General features: G+C 49.2%; 2 protein-coding genes across 10 annotated transcripts in view; one reads left to right on the forward strand and one right to left on the reverse strand.

Annotated features, from left to right (window-relative positions):
- Window positions 1-20436, reverse strand: part of EMD (emerin) — a 274426-nt gene that overhangs the window by 64600 nt on the left and 189390 nt on the right. For all 9 annotated transcript variants that reach the window (XM_086940272.1, XM_086940269.1, XM_086940268.1 and 6 more), the window contains exon 2: window positions 300-415. In XM_086940272.1, the coding sequence (XP_086796398.1) occupies window positions 300-381 (82 nt within the window). In that variant the 5' untranslated portion in view covers window positions 382-415. The remainder of the gene's footprint in view (window positions 1-299; window positions 416-20436) is intronic.
- Window positions 1-20436, forward strand: part of LOC147684358 (uncharacterized) — a 715098-nt gene that overhangs the window by 44518 nt on the left and 650144 nt on the right. The window lies entirely within an intron of this gene.

Consider the following 20436-nt stretch of genomic DNA (forward strand, 5'->3'; position numbering starts at 1 on the left):
TTACTAGGGACTTACAGGGGTGCTAAAAGGTATGGCCAATTGGGATGACAAATGTACAGTTTTAAGGAAAGATCTGGAACTGAGGACCTGAACAGCAGAACCCCAGGGCACTCTCTGTAAAAACTGCATCAATTACCAAGTCTAAAGTGGGGGTGGCCATGTCAGAAAGGGGCACTTTCCTACTTACACGTCACATAAATAAATGTAATCAAGCCAGCACTACCTTCGTTGCCTGAGTCGGGCCCGTTAGAAAACTGTACATCTGCGATAGACAGAGACATAGTACATAGTCAACATACCCACAACAGGGCCATGGGAGATGCTGTACTTCTTCAGAGTGCTGATCAGCTCCTCATCTGTCATGCCTTTGTATTTTTCCATCTTTCTCTGTAGCTTCTGCCCAGGATCACTTCACCTAAAGGGAGAAAAGCGATTCCATTAAGAGTAGGTTACAGTACCAATGCCTTAGCCCAGAAATGTCTTCCCATCACTTCACAGCTCGTGGTGGAGTGAGGCTTTCATTAAAAGAATAGATTCATATCTTGTTTGTTTTCTGCTATAAATCTCGGTTTACTGTGAAGCATCCACGTTTTCTGCTTTCCCCTTGAAGGAATTCAGCAAAGCAAGAGCCTGAAAATACATCTCTCACAGGACAGAGGCAACATATTAAAGATCATATCTCATTCAAAGATTAAGACTGGGTTAATGAAAGTAAAATTGGGAACTCAATACAGGCAGTCCTGGCTGCAGATTAAAAAAAAACACGAACTTGGCATACCTTCTGCTACTTATATAAAGGGGTTGTCCTTAGGTTTTAGCTATTTGAGGCAACATCATATGCTGGATTCTCTCTGAAGACAATTCTTTTTGACACATCTCTTCACCCTCAAACCCTCTAGAACCATTTTCTCCACAAAGATATTACAATGTTGATTTTCTGAACAGCATATATTATACATTGATTTTACTACATACTTATCCCACGTTCAGCTGTTAGTGTCGCGGATGTGCTCACCTGTATTCCGGCTTCATGGATTTTGGAGAATAGTATACGACACAATTACCTAAATTGTTTATATACCTCTTGGACCCTCTCCAATAATGTCACAACTTTGGTCTGCAGTATAGATTTCTAAATCAGTTAAAAACCAGTAGCTTTATTAATTCTACTTTTAAAGAAATGTTTAGTGACTACTTCAATGACGGACCAAGGTATAGGATTTCAGACTTGCTGACAAATGCCGTTTTCTGTATTAAGAATAAAGAGTCGGCTGTAGCAGACATCCATGCACCATGTATGCACACCCCTTCGTAACTGCGCTATGTGCATATGGGGTGCCCGCTGATGTCATGATACTACACTTGATTGGAAGCTGTCTGCTATAAAGTCTTTGATTTTTATGCTCCTATGAGTTGCTCCAGCTGCAAGAGAGCCTGTTTGTACAGGTCTGTGCAGGTTTCTCTTTAATGCTATTAACCTGTAGAGAACATGGGGCAATTGGGTTTGCCTGTGGAATACTAATGCGCTTGCCTTTGACGACGTTCACTTTACTTGTTGATACCTCCTGAAATATCAATAAAGAAAATGTAAAAAGAGAACAGGATCTTTGTTGGACAGGCCACATGAAGGGCCGCTCTCCCCCGGCCCAACCAGGCCTGAGTCCAGTCACGCAAGTACCACACACCACCATTGCACGTTCTCCGTCCCCTCAGGGACCCCTGCCCTCGAGCATGTTGAACTCGTGGGTCCGATCCACTGCCGGCCCACGCGCCCAGCCTGGAGCGCCATCTTGGACACTCCACCACGAGGCCGCCTGGCCCCCGATCGACCTCAACCCTGGGCCTGGCCCGGCCTCAGACATTCCGGCACCACCCTCCACCCAGGAGGTGAGCGGGCTACTTGGCAAGTCAATGGGAGAAAGAGGTGCCGATGGCTCTCCCCCGCCAAGTGCCGCTCGCCCATCACCGCCCCGGGCGCTGGCTCCACCCCCCTGCTGGGTGTCTGGACTCCCTCATCCCGGACCTCCCGACCTCCAAGTGCGAGGGTCCGGACATCAAAGCACGCCAGCCCTATAACTGGGGCAGCTCCAGAACAGGAAGGCAGTTGTATCTTGGAGTCGAGAGACGTAAAGAGGAACTCATCCTAGACGGACTACTGGCGCTGCCGTAGCTCTGTCTTGTGCACCATCGTCCTGCCTGTTGGCGCTGCCACAGCCTTCGCAACCTTCAAATCCATCATCGTCGTCGGGACCTGCTGGCGTGGCCGCGGACCGTTGTAACCGTCATCTTCACCGGGACCTGCAGGCTCCGCCGCGGACCGTCGTCTTTCCTTCGTCCATCTCGGGACCTGCCTGGCTCCGCCGCGGCCCGATCATCTAGAACGCCGAGCTCGAGGATTGAGAGCTATTTTTCACTCATTGGTAACAAAGACTGTCCCGCTACCCCTTCCCTAAGCCAGAGACTAGAACCGAGGGGACCCCTGAGTCCAGACCTCCTTGTATCATACCATCGTAACATAAGAATTGCCTATAAAGTCTCGTAACCTTCAATCTTGTGTGGTGTCCGTCTGTGGGGGGGGAAGTTACTTGTCTGTACAGTCGTTGGAGGCGGCTCTCCCCGGAGACCTCTCCCCGTAATCTCGGCCGACCCTCCCGGTCCGTCTAACATTGGTGGCCAGCGGCGCGATTCGAATCACCGCATAACGTACAGAGAGTAGCTCACCCCACGACGAAATCACAATGACAACTAAAGAAAGCGGATCAACCGAGAAGTTCCAAATGGAGAAACTAGAGGAGTACAGCCATCGTGAACTAAAACAATTCTGCATCGAACTGGGTATCGCTACCACCGGACTAAGCACCAAAGACGATTTCAAGCATGCCCTAGAATATTGGGCAGAGACCGGGGCTGCCGGAACCCCCGATCAAAGCACCGCAGAAAAAACCACCACGGCCCCTGAAGGGCAAAGAACGGGTCTCTCGCAAGACGAGATCCAGGAAAGAGAAAGAACCCGACTACACGAGCTGGAAATGGCCCGACTCAAGATGGACATTGAACTCAAGCTGGCCGAACAAAAAATCAACTTAGAGCACCTGCGTCTCCGAGAAGAAAGAGAGGAGAAACAGAGACAAAGGGAGCTCGAGGAAAAGAAACTGGCGTACGAACACGAACGGAACCTAGCCGAGATCAACCTGCGCAAGCAGAATAAAGAAGCAGGGGTGCCCGAGCGACCCCACACCTCAGGGGCCACAGAGAAAAAGGTACACATCCCCAAGGATGTTGTCCGAGAATATTTCCGAGAGGACGACATCCAGCAATGGTTTAAGGCCTATGAAATCGCTATGACTGCACACCGGATCGATAGAAGCGATTGGGGAGCCGGTCTATGGGGGAGATTCCTCAATGAGGGCCGCGATACCCTGCTACAACTCCCAGACCACCAGATGACCTCCTATGACCATATGAAAGCGGCCCTCCTCACCCGCTATGGCCTCACACCCGAGATGTACCGTCAGAGGTTCCGAGACTGCACCCGCATCCCGGGTACAACTTGGGTGGACTACGTAACCTACTTTAGCCGAGCCTTCGAGGGCTGGATCAGAGGAAGCAACGTCACGACCTACGAACAACTGTTCAATCTGATGGTATGGGAGCATCTGTCGAACAATTGCTTCATTGAACTCCGCCAGCACCTCCTCGACAGCAAGTTAACAGATCCCCGGCAGCTCGCAGCGGAAGCTGACCGGTGGGAGATCACCAGAGTGGGCCGGAATGGGTTCTACGAACAGAACCGGAACAACAATGGTCAGCACCGACCCAGAGGAGGAGGAGGGGGCCAAGGACGAGGAAGAGACAACGCTCCGGCCGCCCCCGCAACCAGCACCACCCCCCCGGCCAACCGGGGCAGCACCCCGGCGCGACCGGGGTACAGAGCCAATGTCACGTGTCACCGATGCCAACGAGTCGGCCACTACGCAAACGACCCAAACTGCCCGCAGTACCAGAGCCCAAGGCCCCGCCAAGTGGCCGCCGCGGCCCTAGGAGAAGAACAGATCTCCGAGGAGCAGGAAGAATACGAACAAGAGCATCAGGAGTGGGAGCCAGCCGCCATGACTCTAGCATGCTTAGGGGGAAAAGACATGGTCCCGCGGGTCCCCCTACCCGCTAACACCCAGAAGTACAGCCAATGGGTGAGCATCAATGGACGCCGGGCCGAAGCCCTTCGTGACACCGGGGCCAGTGTAACAGCCGTCCGCTGTCACCTGGTGGCCCCAGAACAGTATCTACCGAACATTCTCTGCCCTGTACGATCAGCCGATAACTCGGAAAGTTTGTGTCGGATGGCCTGCGTCCCTTTCGAATGGGGAGGGGTCTCCGGCATGTTGAAAGTAACGGTCCGAGACGACGCCCCCGTAGACTGCCTCCTTGGAAATGACCTTGAAAGCTCTCCGTGGGCAGCCGTGGAGCGAAGAGAACACCTGGGGATGTTAGGCGTCCCAGACTGGGCGTGCGTCACCACCCGGTCCATGGCCGCCCGTGCCAACCACCGCCCAGAAGAACCCGAATGGCCGGCGCCACCGCCTCCGGTCGCCCCAGCCGAAACCACCGACCATGACATCCCCTCCGAACCAGCTCAACCCTCCGACCTCGCTAACCTCGACCAGTGGCCTCAAGAGGGAGGGCCCACGCAAGAACAATTTCGCCAAGAACAGAAGACCTGTCCCTCCCTCGAGGGACTCCGCCAGCAAGCGCTCGCCCAAAGCGCAGGGGATACCTCCGGAACTCATTGGGTCTACTGGGACAATGATCTGCTGTACAGCGAGCAAAGAATCGCCGAGCTGGGGGCCAACAGAGTATTAGTGGTGCCCCTCCGTTTTAGAGACTTTCTGCTAAACCTGGCCCACGATGTCCCCCTGGCAGGACACCTGGGACAGGATAAAACCTACAGTCGCCTAGTGACCCACTTCTTCTGGCCCAAAATGAGGAACGATGTGCACCAGCATTGCCGATCTTGCCCCACGTGCCAAGCCAGTGGAAAGAGCGGCCGCAAACTAAAGGCCCCCCTGCAACCTTTCCCTGTGGTCACTACCCCATTTGAGAGGGTCGGAATAGACATTGTGGGGCCCCTTGACCCGCGCACAAAACAAGGCCATCGTTTCATCTTGGTGCTAGTGGACCACGCCACCCGCTACCCTGAGGCTGTTCCTCTGCGGACTGTGACAGCCCCGGTAGTCGGCCGGGCTCTGATGGGGATCTTCTCCCGTGTGGGCTTCCCCCGAGAAGTCGTCAGCGACAGAGGCACGAACTTCATCTCTAAATACATGAAATCCCTCTGGCAACAGTGCGGGGTCACCTACCGATTCACGACCCCCTATCACCCCCAAGGGAACGGACTTGTTGAGCGGTTCAACCGCACGCTAAAGGGAATGATCGGGGGGTTGGAAGAGCCCCTCCGTCGCCAGTGGGATGTGCTGCTGCCGTGCCTCCTCTTCGCCTACCGAGAGGTCCCTCAGAAATCCCTAGGCTTCAGCCCATTTGAACTGCTATATGGACACCCAGTGCGGGGACCGCTCAGCCTGGTCAAAGAGGGCTGGGAGATGCCTCCGTTAAAGAACCCTCCAGATGTCTTCCGGTACCTCCTCACCCTCCGCAACCAGACCCGGCGGTTCAGAGAACTAGCGAAAGCCAACCTAGAGGCCAGTCAAGAGGACATGAAAAAATGGTATGACCAGAATGCCTCATCCATTGAATTCGAACCTGGCCAACAGGTATGGGTGATGTCCCCCACTGAGCCATGCGCCCTACAAGACAAATGGACGGGGCCCTTCAAAGTAATCGAGCGCAAGGGTCCTGCCACTTATCTCATCGACATGGAATCCTCCCGGAACCCTCTCCGGGTCCTCCACGCTAACAGACTAAAGCCCCACTTTGTGCGAACAGAGCTCAGCCTCCTGATGGCCACAGACAATGGGGTCGAAGAAGAATCCGAGCCTCTCCCTGACCTCCTACGGACTCAGGAGCAAGACGGCTCCGTGGATGGGGTCCGGCTCTCGGAGACCCTCACCAGAGAACAACGCCAAGAGTGTCAAGCCCTCCTGTCACAGTTCGCCAGCCTGTTCTCCCTCACCCCAGGTGTCACTTCCTGGTGTGTGCACGATGTGGACACCGGGGACAGCCCCCCTATCCGCCACCGGGCCTACCGCGTGCCAGATCGGGTACGGGCCTGCATCCAGGAAGAAGTAGCCAAGATGCTCACGCTCGGGGTCATCGAGCCCTCAGACAGTCCCTGGGCCAGCCCTGTCGTACTGGTCCCCAAAGCAGCTGCCCCCGGCACCACCCCAGAACTCCGGTTCTGCATCGACTACCGGGGCTTGAATGCGGTCACCAGAACAGACGCACATCCCATCCCCCGGGCAGATGAACTAGTCGACCGAATGGGAGCTGCCCGCTACCTCAGCATCTTCGACCTGACAGCAGGCTATTGGCAGATCGGCCTCACACCCCGAGCGCAAGAACGTTCTGCCTTCTCCACTCCCGATGGCCATTACCATTTCACGGTCATGCCCTTCGGCATGAAGAATGCACCAGCAACATTCCAACGGCTCGTCAATCAGGTCCTGGCGGGGCTCGAAGGATTCAGCGCCGACTACCTAGACGACATCGCTGTTTACAGCCACCACTGGACCGAGCACCTCCACCACCTCCGAGCAGTGCTGCAAGCCCTTCAGCGAGCTGGCCTCACGATCAAGGCCAGCAAGTGTCAAATTGGGCAAGGGTCTGTAACCTACCTCGGACACCAGGTGGGAAGCGGCCTAGTGGCCCCTCTACAGCTGAAAATTGCCGCCATCCAGGACTGGCAGCCCCCCATCACCCAAACCGAGGTACGAGCCTTCCTGGGCCTCACGGGCTATTACCGAAGGTTCGTGAAAGACTATGGTACCATAGTGGGGCCCCTCACAGAACTCACGTCAAAGAATCAGCCCAAGAAAGTCAACTGGACCCCAGAGTGTCAAACTGCATTTGAACAATTGAAGGCCGCCATGTGTTCCGCTCCTGTGCTCCAGGCCCCAGACTACAGCCGGGAGTTCGTCGTCCAGACGGACGCCTCCGACCAGGGCATTGGGGCAGTCCTGTCTCAAGTGAACACCGAAGGCCTTGATCAACCGGTGGCCTTCATCAGCCGGAGACTCCTACCACGGGAGCAACGCTGGAGCACCATAAAGAGGGAAGCCTTCGCTGTGGTATGGGCCCTCAAGAAGCTCCGGCCCTACCTTTTTGGCACCCACTTTCGGGTGCAGACCGACCACCGACCCCTGCAGTGGTTGATGCATATGCGGGGGGAAAACCCAAAGTTGCTACGCTGGTCCATCTCCTTGCAAGGTATGGACTTCACAGTCGAACACCGGCCTGGGCCAGATCACGCCAACGCGGATGGCCTGTCCCGGTTCTTCCGCCTCGACGAGGAGAGTCCCCAAGAGGATGGGTAACTCTCCCCGCCTTCAGCTGGGGGGGACGCATGTTGGACAGGCCACATGAAGGGCCGCTCTCCCCCGGCCCAACCAGGCCTGAGTCCAGTCACGCAAGTACCACACACCACCATTGCACGTTCTCCGTCCCCTCAGGGACCCCTGCCCTCGAGCATGTTGACCTCGTGGGTCCGATCCACTGCCGGCCCACGCGCCCAGCCTGGGGCGCCATCTTGGACACTCCACCACGAGGCCGCCTGGCCCCCGATCGACCTCAACCCTGGGCCTGGCCCGGCCTCAGACATTCCGGCACCACCCTCCACCCAGGAGGTGAGCGGGCTACTTGGCAAGTCAATGGGAGAAAGAGGTGCCGATGGCTCTCCCCCGCCAAGTGCCGCTCGCCCATCACCGCCCCGGGCGCTGGCTCCACCCCCCTGCTGGGTGTCTGGACTCCCTCATCCCGGACCTCCCGACCTCCAAGTGCGAGGGTCCGGACATCAAAGCACGCCAGCCCTATAACTGGGGCAGCTCCAGAACAGGAAGGCAGTTGTATCTTGGAGTCGAGAGACGTAAAGAGGAACTCATCCTAGACGGACTACTGGCGCTGCCGTAGCTCTGTCTTGTGCACCATCGTCCTGCCTGTTGGCGCTGCCACAGCCTTCGCAACCTTCAAATCCATCATCGTCGTCGGGACCTGCTGGCGTGGCCGCGGACCGTTGTAACCGTCATCTTCACCGGGACCTGCAGGCTCCGCCGCGGACCGTCGTCTTTCCTTCGTCCATCTCGGGACCTGCCTGGCTCCGCCGCGGCCCGATCATCTAGAACGCCGAGCTCGAGGATTGAGAGCTATTTTTCACTCATTGGTAACAAAGACTGTCCCGCTACCCCTTCCCTAAGCCAGAGACTAGAACCGAGGGGACCCCTGAGTCCAGACCTCCTTGTATCATACCATCGTAACATAAGAATTGCCTATAAAGTCTCGTAACCTTCAATCTTGTGTGGTGTCCGTCTGTGGGGGGGGAAGTTACTTGTCTGTACAGTCGTTGGAGGCGGCTCTCCCCGGAGACCTCTCCCCGTAATCTCGGCCGACCCTCCCGGTCCGTCTAACACATTAAAGCAACATATTAAAGATCATATCTCATTCAAAGATTAAGACTGGGTTAATGAAAGTAAAATTGGGAACTCAATACAGGCAGTCCTGGCTGCAGATTAAAAAAAAACACGAACTTGGCATACCTTCTGCTACTTATATAAAGGGGTTGTCCTTAGGTTTTAGCTATTTGAGGCAACATCATATGCTGGATTCTCTCTGAAGACAATTCTTTTTGACACATCTCTTCACCCTCAAACCCTCTAGAACCATTTTCTCCACAAAGATATTACAATGTTGATTTTCTGAACAGCATATATTATACATTGATTTTACTACATACTTATCCCACGTTCAGCTGTTAGTGTCGCGGATGTGCTCACCTGTATTCCGGCTTCATGGATTTTGGAGAATAGTATACGACACAATTACCTAAATTGTTTATATACCTCTTGGACCCTCTCCAATAATGTCACAACTTTGGTCTGCAGTATAGATTTCTAAATCAGTTAAAAACCAGTAGCTTTATTAATTCTACTTTTAAAGAAATGTTTAGTGACTACTTCAATGACGGACCAAGGTATAGGATTTCAGACTTGCTGACAAATGCCGTTTTCTGTATTAAGAATAAAGAGTCGGCTGTAGCAGACATCCATGCACCATGTATGCACACCCCTTCGTAACTGCGCTATGTGCATATGGGGTGCCCGCTGATGTCATGATACTACACTTGATTGGAAGCTGTCTGCTATAAAGTCTTTGATTTTTATGCTCCTATGAGTTGCTCCAGCTGCAAGAGAGCCTGTTTGTACAGGTCTGTGCAGGTTTCTCTTTAATGCTATTAACCTGTAGAGAACATGGGGCAATTGGGTTTGCCTGTGGAATACTAATGCGCTTGCCTTTGACGACGTTCACTTTACTTGTTGATACCTCCTGAAATATCAATAAAGAAAATGTAAAAAGAGAACAGGATCTTCTTATACTATGGGCTCCAGTTTCACCGGTTATGACGACACATCTTATATTACCCCTCTTTTTGCGCACCACTCTTTAGGTTTATGGACGATTCATTCTTGCTCAATAAATTCCATACATACAAAAGAGAGAAAATCCTGAATGGGAAAATCTGAAAAAACCTGAATGGGAACCTGAATTCAGAAGGATGCAAATATCTGATGCAAAATGAGTTGCACTAAACATGAACAGAAGATTTAGGTCCTTCCATTCAACCTGAATGTGTATCTCTCTTTTCTGCTCCACACACCACTTTCAAAGAGCTGACACACACACAAACAGGCCTTGCTCACCATGTTGCCATGTTAAATCCTAATAGTTCTTCTCGGGAGCAGAATTTTGCACACAGAAGTAACAAGGTCGGCGGGGATATTCACAACAGGAAGCACACCGGTAAACACTGAAACCTGGAAACAGCCCCATGAATTTAAGCTCAAGTCATGAATCGAATTTCAATCTCAAGAAGGCCACCCCTTTCTTTCGTACTATCCAGTATAGTAAAAGTGGAAATGCTGAGGTGGGTAACAATAATGCCTGCTAGAGCCCTTAGAAACTTTTTTGTTTTTGGACAACGGTGCAGAAAAGAGCCTTTATAGTTTATTTCTTACCCTATATCTTAGAGTTAGTTAACTGCTGAGAATGATAAGCTGAAAGCTAATCTAGGAAAATCAACACAATGCATCTGTCCACTTTTTTTTACATTTGGATAAGTTTACATCATGAAATGCAAGCAGGCTGTTTAGGTCTGGCTCAGGTCTTGCTTGACAGTAAAGCTGTATACTGACCTTAAGTGATCAACAAAAGAAGAGCTTTCAAAAGTACTAATGACAGATGCTTAGGCTCCACAAACATGCTGGTTTTATTGAACACAGCATTTTGCTGAGCAGAAATGGTGTGCTACCACTCAAAAAGATGCTCAATACAGAAGGATTGAGTTGGTTAATTTGGCAAATCAATTAAGGCCATATGCCAGATCTGTTTATTATGACCTGTTGCAGTAAATGCAGTAGGCATGACATTTATTGTGAATTGTGCTTCTAAAAGTCACTAAGCATTTTAAAAGCAGATTGTTATTGCTCTGTATTAGAGCCTGCAGAGAAGTATTTTACTACATGGAATCACTTTCGTATGTAAGGGCTTTGGTGTTGGTTACCCCCTCTGACAAACGATGGGGATATACTATTTGCACTATAATAATCCTCCTTAGGCTTTCGTAAGTGAAATTACATATTGTTTTGGCAACTGTAATTTTGTCCATAATTGTAGTTTTATTGCTGCACGCCCAACACTTGCCTTCTGGGAAAGCTGAAGCTCAATACAGTAGGTCTGACTTGGTTATGCTATAAAGCCAATGATAAATGCTACAAGCCTGATTGGTTCATTGGTAACAATTATTATGCCAGATACAATCGCTCTGATCTGCTAATTATAAAAAAGTATGATAAAGGCAACAGGTAGTTTGTAAATGCCAATAGGATTTTACTGTAGGTTTTCATCACACTGTGTTCCGGTTGAAGGCAGGTATTTTGTTACATGAAATCGCACGGAGTACCGTAACAGGCAAGGGCTATAATGTTGGTCACTCATTAACAAACCTAGAGGGTCGAAGATTATCATTGCGATAATCCTTGTTAGACTCTTTGGCGAGGTGCTGAATATATATTTGCCAACTGTAATATTGTTCATTGAGATCATTTTATAACTGCATGCATGATTGCCAATTTAGGCACACTTCAATGGGGTGTTGTTAGTTATGGCGTCAAGCCAATGGCAAGGCTATTTATCTGGTGCATTGAGATGTATCTTTGTAGGCAAGGATTTTGGTGTTGATTTGGTTCTGGTGTTGATTTCCCCTGTGAGCAGAAGATATGTACTGTAATAATTCTTGATAGAAAATCTTTGGAAGGTGCATCAGGCTGAGATGTCTGCCAGGTTCTTGTAACAAAAAAAAAACATCCTTAAAAATTCATATACAGATCCTAAAGAGTAGGCCTAATAGTTCCCTTCAATGAGAACATATAGTAATGGGGCAGCCCACATCGGCCATTTGCACTTTTCCCTGTAAATGCCGGCAGTTGTCTGGTCACAAGCACATTCAGCTGATAATGAGGGTGCTTCAGTGCCAGGGTTGGTGGGCCAGACCTTCAGCCTTCTATCTTCAAAGGTCCACTTCATTTATTTTGTTATCTTTTTATTTTCGTTTTTAGAGCTTACTACATACTCCCAGATACTGTTAAAGGATGCCTTGCTTATTGCTCATTTCCTGTGTGCCACATGCCTCAAGCCTCAAAATAAGATGACCATCATGGAGGGGTATTCTCCAAGGAGTATTGCTGTTTTACCATTTCAAAATAGCCAACATGTTGTTTCTAAAGGTGGTGATATTGCTGGAACTGTCAAATAATGAAACACTGCCATAATACCGCAAGCCAGTCACTTGCTGCTATGTTTAATTTTATTTCAAGGAAATGCCCACAATGTTTAGGTAGCAGAAGATTTTCTTTTTTCGACTTGTATTCTTTGAATTTATCTTGCATGTGTAGTAAGAGTTTGTGTGTGCATCTTATCGTAGTTCTACAAGTGGGTAAACGCAAACAAGCATTTACAATGCAACGGTTTCGCCTTCGGAAAAGTTTGAGCTATTGGCATTGTAAATGACAAACTTTTTATTTATGTGTTGGTTTTGAAAACAGATAAATAAATGGCATTCTCATTTACAATGCCAATAGCTTACTCTGTCGCAAATGCAAGACGTATTGCATTTGCACACACACACCCACACAAGAGCCCCCCACACACACACACACACAAGAGCCCCCCACACACACCACACAAGAGCCCCCCTTGGTCTTGGTTGGAATCAGACCCTGGCCTTGGGAGTCACTTGATGCTTCATCTTATAGAGATGTGAACCCTGACCTTGGGGCCTGAGTCCTGGCTCTGTGAAGGAGCTGCTGCTTCACCTTGATAAGGATTTGTGCCCTGTTATTAATCAATATTCCAGACAATACATTTTAATTAAAGACAAGTATCGCATACATTAATACAAAATGCAGTGTACCCAAAATTACGTAAAAGGGAAATAAATGCAAAGATTGAACAATAATTGGAGAACAAAAGGACTACATAACAAAAGATTTATAATAATGCTGTTTGTATTACAAGTTCAATACAAAAGGGGATGATGGACAGAGCATTTGAGCAAATCAAACACTCACCCCCCAGTCAAATGATCTGGGTTTAATCCATCACCATTCTTTAGCTCACTCCGCCACCCCAGTTCAGACATGGCTATATGCAAATCAGTCTGACCCTGTGCCTCATGGAAACAGTCCAGCCCGAACTGCCAAGCCATGTCTTCCCTGGACTAGAAACAAGCATCCTGGGACCAGTTTCTGGCATTCCAGCCGTCCTCAACCAGGCTAGCTTGAATCCAGTGGCAAAGTGAGCAAGGGACTCACATCTGCGCATACCCTGCCAATTTAGGGCGAACAAAGCATTACAAAAGGGGATGTATTACAAGTTCAGTATGTTTTATATGTCAAACATATATACAAGGTGTATAAAGTATCATTTATATATTACAAATAGAGCAAGTATGGAAGGTCTATATCAAAGAGGCTAATGTAAGTTTATACAATTTACAAAAGCTGCAGTGGGGGCATCAGCTATCAGGCACAATGATTTTATAGTCTTAATCCTCAGTATGGTTGACAGCGTTTCGACTGAATCAAAATTCTGGGGTCATCAGGATAAAGATGAAGACTGAGCACAGGAATGAAAACGTAGATATAATGATTCGTCCAGCAGCGCAATTGTACTTGGTATTCTTCATGTGGGATTGTAGTGTAAAGTTCCATACAGTAGTTCAGAACATATATTGGCAGTACATTGTGGTTCAGCAGCCCCTGGGAGTTATTTTCTAAAGTGCTGTCAGTGCTGCCAAAGATGATGAAGCTTGAGACCAATCAAAGTCCATGTTTCCCACTCAAGAATTCCAAGTGGCCCTACAATTCCTGAACTACAACACAGAACTCCCTGTTCCACTCCACAGGTCTCCCTTTATCCACTACCTCCTCATTTTTGGCTGACTTTCTCTCCCTTGCCCCTTCCTACCTTCGCATAGGCCTCTTTCCTTCTACATAGTTCTCTTTTGTTCTCTTTTCTTTCGCTTGCCCCCTTTCTTTCCTTCTCTTGCTTCTTTCCTCGTCTCTCCCTTTACCTCACTCCCTCTGTCTCCTTCTCTTTCACTCGCTCCCTCCCTTCCCCGCTCCCTCCCTCTCTCTCTGCCTGGCTCCAACACCCTCCGTCTATCGGTAGTGGCGTGTGGCGCAACTCCCTTCTTCCCTTTCTAGTGTTCTGAAGACTTTTCTTCTCTCCCGCAACCAAACGTGGCTCTGAAGCCGCGTTTTGTGTAGGGGGAAACAGGCGCTTGGTTTCCCGTCCTGTCGAATGTTTGTATCCCCAACAGCTGTTAACGAAACCAGAGATAAAGAGACCCGCGTCCCTTCTTGGCTTTCAGTGTTTCTCCATCTGCCCCCGCTTCCGCCCCCCCTTCCCAGCCTACTGTGCTTTGTTCTGCTATAACACTACACCTTTCACACTGCAGGCTTAATTAAAGTGTGCCTGCAGTTTATTTAAAAACAACTAATTACCCCGTGCTACACTGCGAGTCTCCATTAACTCCTCCGAGCTAAACCACGTACGCGGCAATTACAGGCGAAAGATTACAGAGGCCGGCCTGCCACAGAACCGGCGCCATTATTAGATTACTTTTGTGGCTGCAGCTAGAGGGAGCTGGGGGAGAGCCGGGGACAGGGGAGGGAAGGGAAGAGAGGTGGGAATGCGGAAGGAGAGAGGGGAAGAGAGCCCGGGAAAGGGAAAGGAAAGGAAGAGAGTAAGGAAACGGAAGGAGAGCCGGGAAAAGGGAAGGAAGAGAAGAGAGGTGGGAGTACGGAATGAGAGAGGGCAAGAGAACTGGGGAAGCAAGAGAAGAGAGTTGGGAAACGGAAGGCGAGCGAGCGCACAGCCCCCCAGCGCTTCCTCTCTTCAGCCGGTGTCAATACCGGGTGCGGGGTGGAAGGCGATCTCCCCCAGCTTCTGGGCCGAAGACTCACCCTCGCAGGCACGGCCCCCGTCGCAGCTCCCACTGGCCTCCGCTGACGTCGAGGGTTCCCCCGGAGTCAGCCACTCACAGCGCGGCTCCCGGGGCAGATCCTGATGACGCGGCGAGGCTCCAACCAACGGCGGCGCAGCTCACGGGGACAGGCCCACAGCAGCGGCCAATCAGAGCGCGCCTCTGCCGACGAGCCTCCGAAAAGCCACCAATGCGGTCGCAGCCCCTTCGTGCCTCGGCCAAGGTGCCGAGCAGCTGCCGGTTGACCCCCGGGCGGGACGGGATACCACTATTTGTGAGGACACGGGGGGGGGGCGGGAGAGGACGAGGGGGGCGGGAGAGGACGAGGGGGGCGGGAAAGGACACGGACGTCGGGAGGGAGGCGGGAAACGTGCGGACGGCGGGAGGAGGGACACAAGGCAGGACAGCAGCAAGCACGGCCCGGCCGGACCAGACTCGGGGGCGTTCCCGGCGTCGCGTGACGTCGCCAAAGCCAAAGAATCTCGGGAACGCCCCCGTGTCTGGTCCGACATTGACGGACGCCTCTCTGTTCCAATGGCTAGCCTCCATTTATGGAGCTAGCCAATGAAGCAGAGGGGCGTGTTCAAGTCACCCATACTAGAAACTACAGATTTCTCTGGAGGAGGAGCCTAACGGCTCCGCCCCCCAGCGAAACCTAAAAATGACAACACTCCCTCCTTAACCCCCCCCCCCCCCCCCACACACACACAAACATACTCGAATAATTAATGAAGGGACCATTGTAGAACTCAGCCTATATGCAAGAAGCCCTTGGGCTGGAGGGGCGGTGGATAAAGAGGCCGGCCTCCCTGCGCCCCAGAAGCCCGCTATGAACCCCCAGGTTGCGTTGGCAGCCACATAAATCATGGTTGCACTGTTATTGGGACTTTCTGTACCATGCTGCTTCCCCTGGGCCGCAGCAGCCTGGCATCAAAGGGCTGCCAGCTTACTCATTAACCCAGTTTTAAATACCAAGGCGGAACACTGTCTCCAAACGTTATCCGAAAGCATCTTCGCAGGAACCCACGCATGCGCACCACGGCTTGTAGTTTTGTCAGCGCGTTCCTTATCTTCGGGCGGATGCTAAAAGCCAAAGAATCTCGGGAACGCCCCCGTGTCTGGTCCGGCATTGACGGACGCCTCTCTGTTCCAATGGCTAGCCTCCATTTATGGAGCTAGCCAATGAAGCAGAGGGGCGTGTTCAAGTCACCCATACTAGAAACTACAGATTTCTCTGGAGGAGGAGCCTAACGGCTCCGCCCCCCAGCGAAACCTAAAAAGATTAAGTGAGTGGATAAATGGATACGTAAATACAAGGCTGAGTGTCAGAGTGCATGTTGTGAGGACTTTGTGCCTAAACCCATCAACGACTGAAGAGGCACTTTCATTTAAAAGCTATACCTATTGGCCTTGCTGAGGCGTGTTTTGTTTCCTTATATTAGGGTAATGAATGTTTTTGTTATATATTAAATGCATGAAGAAGAGGCCTATCTAGCCTTTAAAGCTCCCACCTTAAATATATGTTAGTCTAAAAAATATATATTTCTTGCAATATTATTTTTTATATTTCAAATCACTCCCAGTGTATTGATGAAATTAAAACATTACTAATTTCAGGGTGACAGGAAGGAAATTCCCTTTAGCAGAATTCTAAAAGGCATGTCATTCGTTTTCTGCCATAGCGTCTCTTGACATTTATTTATAACAATGGGCTGGTACATGAGTTAAACTGATAAAACATAAAGAGAGGGAGCCAAAAAGATGGATTTGTATTTCAAGTAAGAGTTGCTTGTGCTGTGGACGGACAAAGGGAGGAAATAGCACCAGTGCTTTAACATACTCTGTACTAGATTGAGTGCTGCAATACAACAGAAACTACACTAGAAAGAAAACAAGACAAGCAAATGTTTCTATTCTACCTATTTCGCCATGCCTTAATCACCTAGACATCCGAACACTCCTCGACGAGGAGAAACCGCAGTTCTGATCCTCCTCGACCTCTCTGCAGCCTTCGACATCGTATCCCATCACACGCTGATCGAAAGACTCCACTACATCGGCATTCAAGGGGACACGCTCAGCTGGATCACCTGCTTTCTTATCGGAAGAACCCAGAGGATCCACTTGCCACCTTTCACCTCCAAATAGAAGGAGATCAACTGTGGTGTCCCCCAGGGCTCCTCCCTCAGCCCCACGCTCTTCAGCACATATATGACCCTGCTGGCTAACATCGTCAGATCCCATGGTCTAATATAATTTCCTACGCAGACACCTGACTCATCCTCTCACTCACCGATCATCCAACCACCACCTGAACCAACTTCCACAGATGCTTGACAAGTGTCACCTATCGAATGAAGAACAACTTCCTGCAGCTGAACACACACACATGCAAGTACTGATCTTTAGCAACACACGGAACGACTCCTGGTGGCCATCAGACCTAGGACCCACTTCTTCCGCCCACGCCAGAAACCTCAGAATCATTATTGACAACAAGCTCAACATTAAATCACAGATCAAAACCATCTCCTCCGCCTATCTCCTCACTCTGTGTATACTCCGTAAGATCTTTGAGTGGCTACCCCTACACACGAAACGCACTGTAACACAGGCCGTCTTCACCAGCTGACTAGACTACGGCAACGCCCTCTAAGTAGGAATCACTGCACACCTTCTATAGAGACTTCAGACCATACACAACGCTGCAGCCAGACTCATTATCGGCCTTCCCCGATGAACCTACTCCACCTTACACAACTTCACTGGCTCCCTGTACAGAAGATATGCTAATTCAAGCTGCTGACTAATGTACACAAGGCTCACACAACCAAGGACCCGCCTACTTTAACCACTACCTGAACTTCTACTAATGAGAAAACTAAGCTTCACCCCCTGCCCCCTTTTCACTTGCCCATACTCCCCGCATCTACCGATGCAGAAGTGGGCATTGCAGCAAGGACCTGGAACAGGCTCCCCAAGCAACTCCCTACCATCACGTCACTTCTGGAATTCCAAATGCCCCTCAAGACCTGGCTGTTCGAATAACCCTCCAGGACCTGCAAGCACATGGATACCCAATCGGGTCATTAACCACGCTTTATAAACCCTGATTGATTGACCCGGACAGATAATCTAATTACAAATTTGGTACAGCCTCAATTAGCAAGGACAGTGACAATCCAATGAGCTATTAAATTGCTTACTGTTAACGTTCATTAAACATAGTTTTATTCTTTCTTTGCCATAGCCCCTGCATTCCCTTCAAAGTCCAAAGTGATTCAGCTCTTCAACCATGGAAGTTATCAAGTTGAGCGAACTAAACAGAAGGGCCTATTTTTAACAGGTCTCCCAGCAATGAATTCAAAACCAATAAGAAAGGACCATGGTGACGAAAGACTGCTAGAATACGCGTATGAAGAATTGCAGGTAAGCGTTTATCTTATGATTCAACACACTACAATTGCACAAAGCTCTAATTTGAAAACAATTATAATTTTCAGCACACATGCCATTACAGGCAATACATTAATTCTACCTGTATCATTTTGGAATCGTATTGAATACAAATAATGCTGAGACAGATACCCGGCTAAGGGTATTTGTCAGTTTACAGAAAGGTGAATTAACCAACTGAAGTTATCCCAAATGTTTCCATGATCCAATTAAGTACATCTATTCAAAGGTGTATTTCTTACTTTTACTTGATATACTTAAAAATAACTTCTTCAACACCGTACACCTACTTTTGCAAAGTGGAAACAATTACTGGCTCCCACACAAAAAACGCATTCTGGATTGCCAAACAACGATTTCCTCACAGCCAAACTGCTTGCAGACTGGGGTTGCCACCACTTGTAGAAAAATGCTTCAGTGAGCATTGAAGTGGCATAAAGATGCCCTACTAAAAATATATATATATTTAAAAAAAAAAAAAAGATTAAAGAAGCATTGGCACCGCCAATAGGTCCCGCATAGGCAAGAGCTATTGCCTTTGTTAATGTGTTAGCCATATTGTACACCAGTGTGCCTGCTGTTCAGCATGGCTAAACGTTAGTGGCATAGAGGAGAGTGGCGTGGAGTATATATATATGACGTGCCTCTTCTACTAACGTTTTTCTTCCACCATTTTAGTGACCTCTCACTGTCCTTTTGACTTTCCTACTGTCTCTCTTATTGCCTCTGACCAGTATAGGCCTAGAGTATATCCATTTATATCTCCTCCTCTTGTGATTCTATCTCTTGTACATTTGCAATTTTTTTTCTTTTCTATTTGCACCTTTTGTAACGCGGGTAATCCTAAGTCAGCTGAAATTCCAGGAGCCTAGTCCCGACAGCTCGACGACGTTCGGAGGGCTGGATGAGGTCCCCCGCTACACGGCGGAGGAGGGCACTGGACATCGAATGCTGTCTTATGTAAAGCGCTCTGATAACCTAAACGGTTCAAGATCCTGAAATGTGCAACGTAACTGATTCTATGTAAACTGTTGTGACAACATGTAACGGAACTGGTGCTATGTAAAGCGCTCTGATAACCTTATCGGTTCAAGTTCGCGCTATAGAAAACTCTAAATAAATAAAATAAATAAATAGTAGAGTGCATGGGCATGGAGTGGTGTAAAGTTTTGTTGAGCATAGTGATGTAAAGTGCAGCCTCATAGAATTCAGCTACATACAATGCAGTATTGTAGAAAGCATTCGGCTAGATTTGAGTGGTGCATAGTATAGTGCAGAGTAGAGTAGCATGAAGTGCAGTTGTGTAGAGTCGAGTGGCGTAGAGTGATGCAGATTGCAGTGATACGGAGTAGAATGCATTGGCATACAGTGCAGTGTGGGGTTCAGTGGTGGAGAGCGCATTGGCGTACAGTACAGTGATGCAGTGGCATAAAGTGGTGTGCCAGAGTGAATTGGCATGGAGTATATTGTTTCTGTGTAGAGCGAAGTTGCGCAGAGTGGAGTGCTGCAATAGAGTAAAGTGTTGTAGAGTGGATTGATACAGAGTAGATTAGCGTGGCATACAGCGCAGGGGCGTAAAGTTGTGTGTTACAGAGTAATATGCATTGGTGTAGTGTGTATTGTATAGAGCGCACAGTGGTGTTGTGCAAAGTAGATTGGAGTGGCCTAGACTGGAGTGGTGGAGAGTGCAGTGGTGCAGAGTAGAGTGGCGTAGTGTGCACTGGCACAGAGTAGAGAGGCACAGAGCAAAGTAGCATAGAGTGGAGTAGGGAATGAGAACGAGCACAAATAGATCATCTTGATAGAGGGTTAAAACCTATATCAAAACTAGCTATTTGGCATTTATTACAGTGCCTGAGAGGTACTTCAACATGTTCCTGGTGATTATGTTGCCATATTACAAACTGAAGTTCAAATTGATTCTTTAAGGACTTTTGATACCATTTGGATATACATATCCCTTAATGGGACAGAGAGGAGACCCAAGATGGGTAAATTAAGAACCACAAAGGGGAAATGATAATATCCGTTACAGATATTTGCAGCACCTGGATCAGACGTTTTCAGGATATACAGTAAGTAACATCCAATTACGTTCCACTGGCTGCAAATTAATATGATGTACATCAATTGCATAACTTCGAAGTGCCCTGTTGAATTAATCTCTTGAACAATGTATGGGGTTGCCACCTGGGTGGCATTTCACCGGTATGGCTTGTATTTGCATGTCCATGATAGAAAAACAAAGAAAAATCGTGGAATCTGAAATATTT

This window comes from Lissotriton vulgaris, chromosome 10, assembly GCF_964263255.1.
Source record: "Lissotriton vulgaris chromosome 10, aLisVul1.2, whole genome shotgun sequence".
In the NCBI taxonomy this organism is placed as follows: domain Eukaryota; kingdom Metazoa; phylum Chordata; class Amphibia; order Caudata; family Salamandridae; genus Lissotriton; species Lissotriton vulgaris.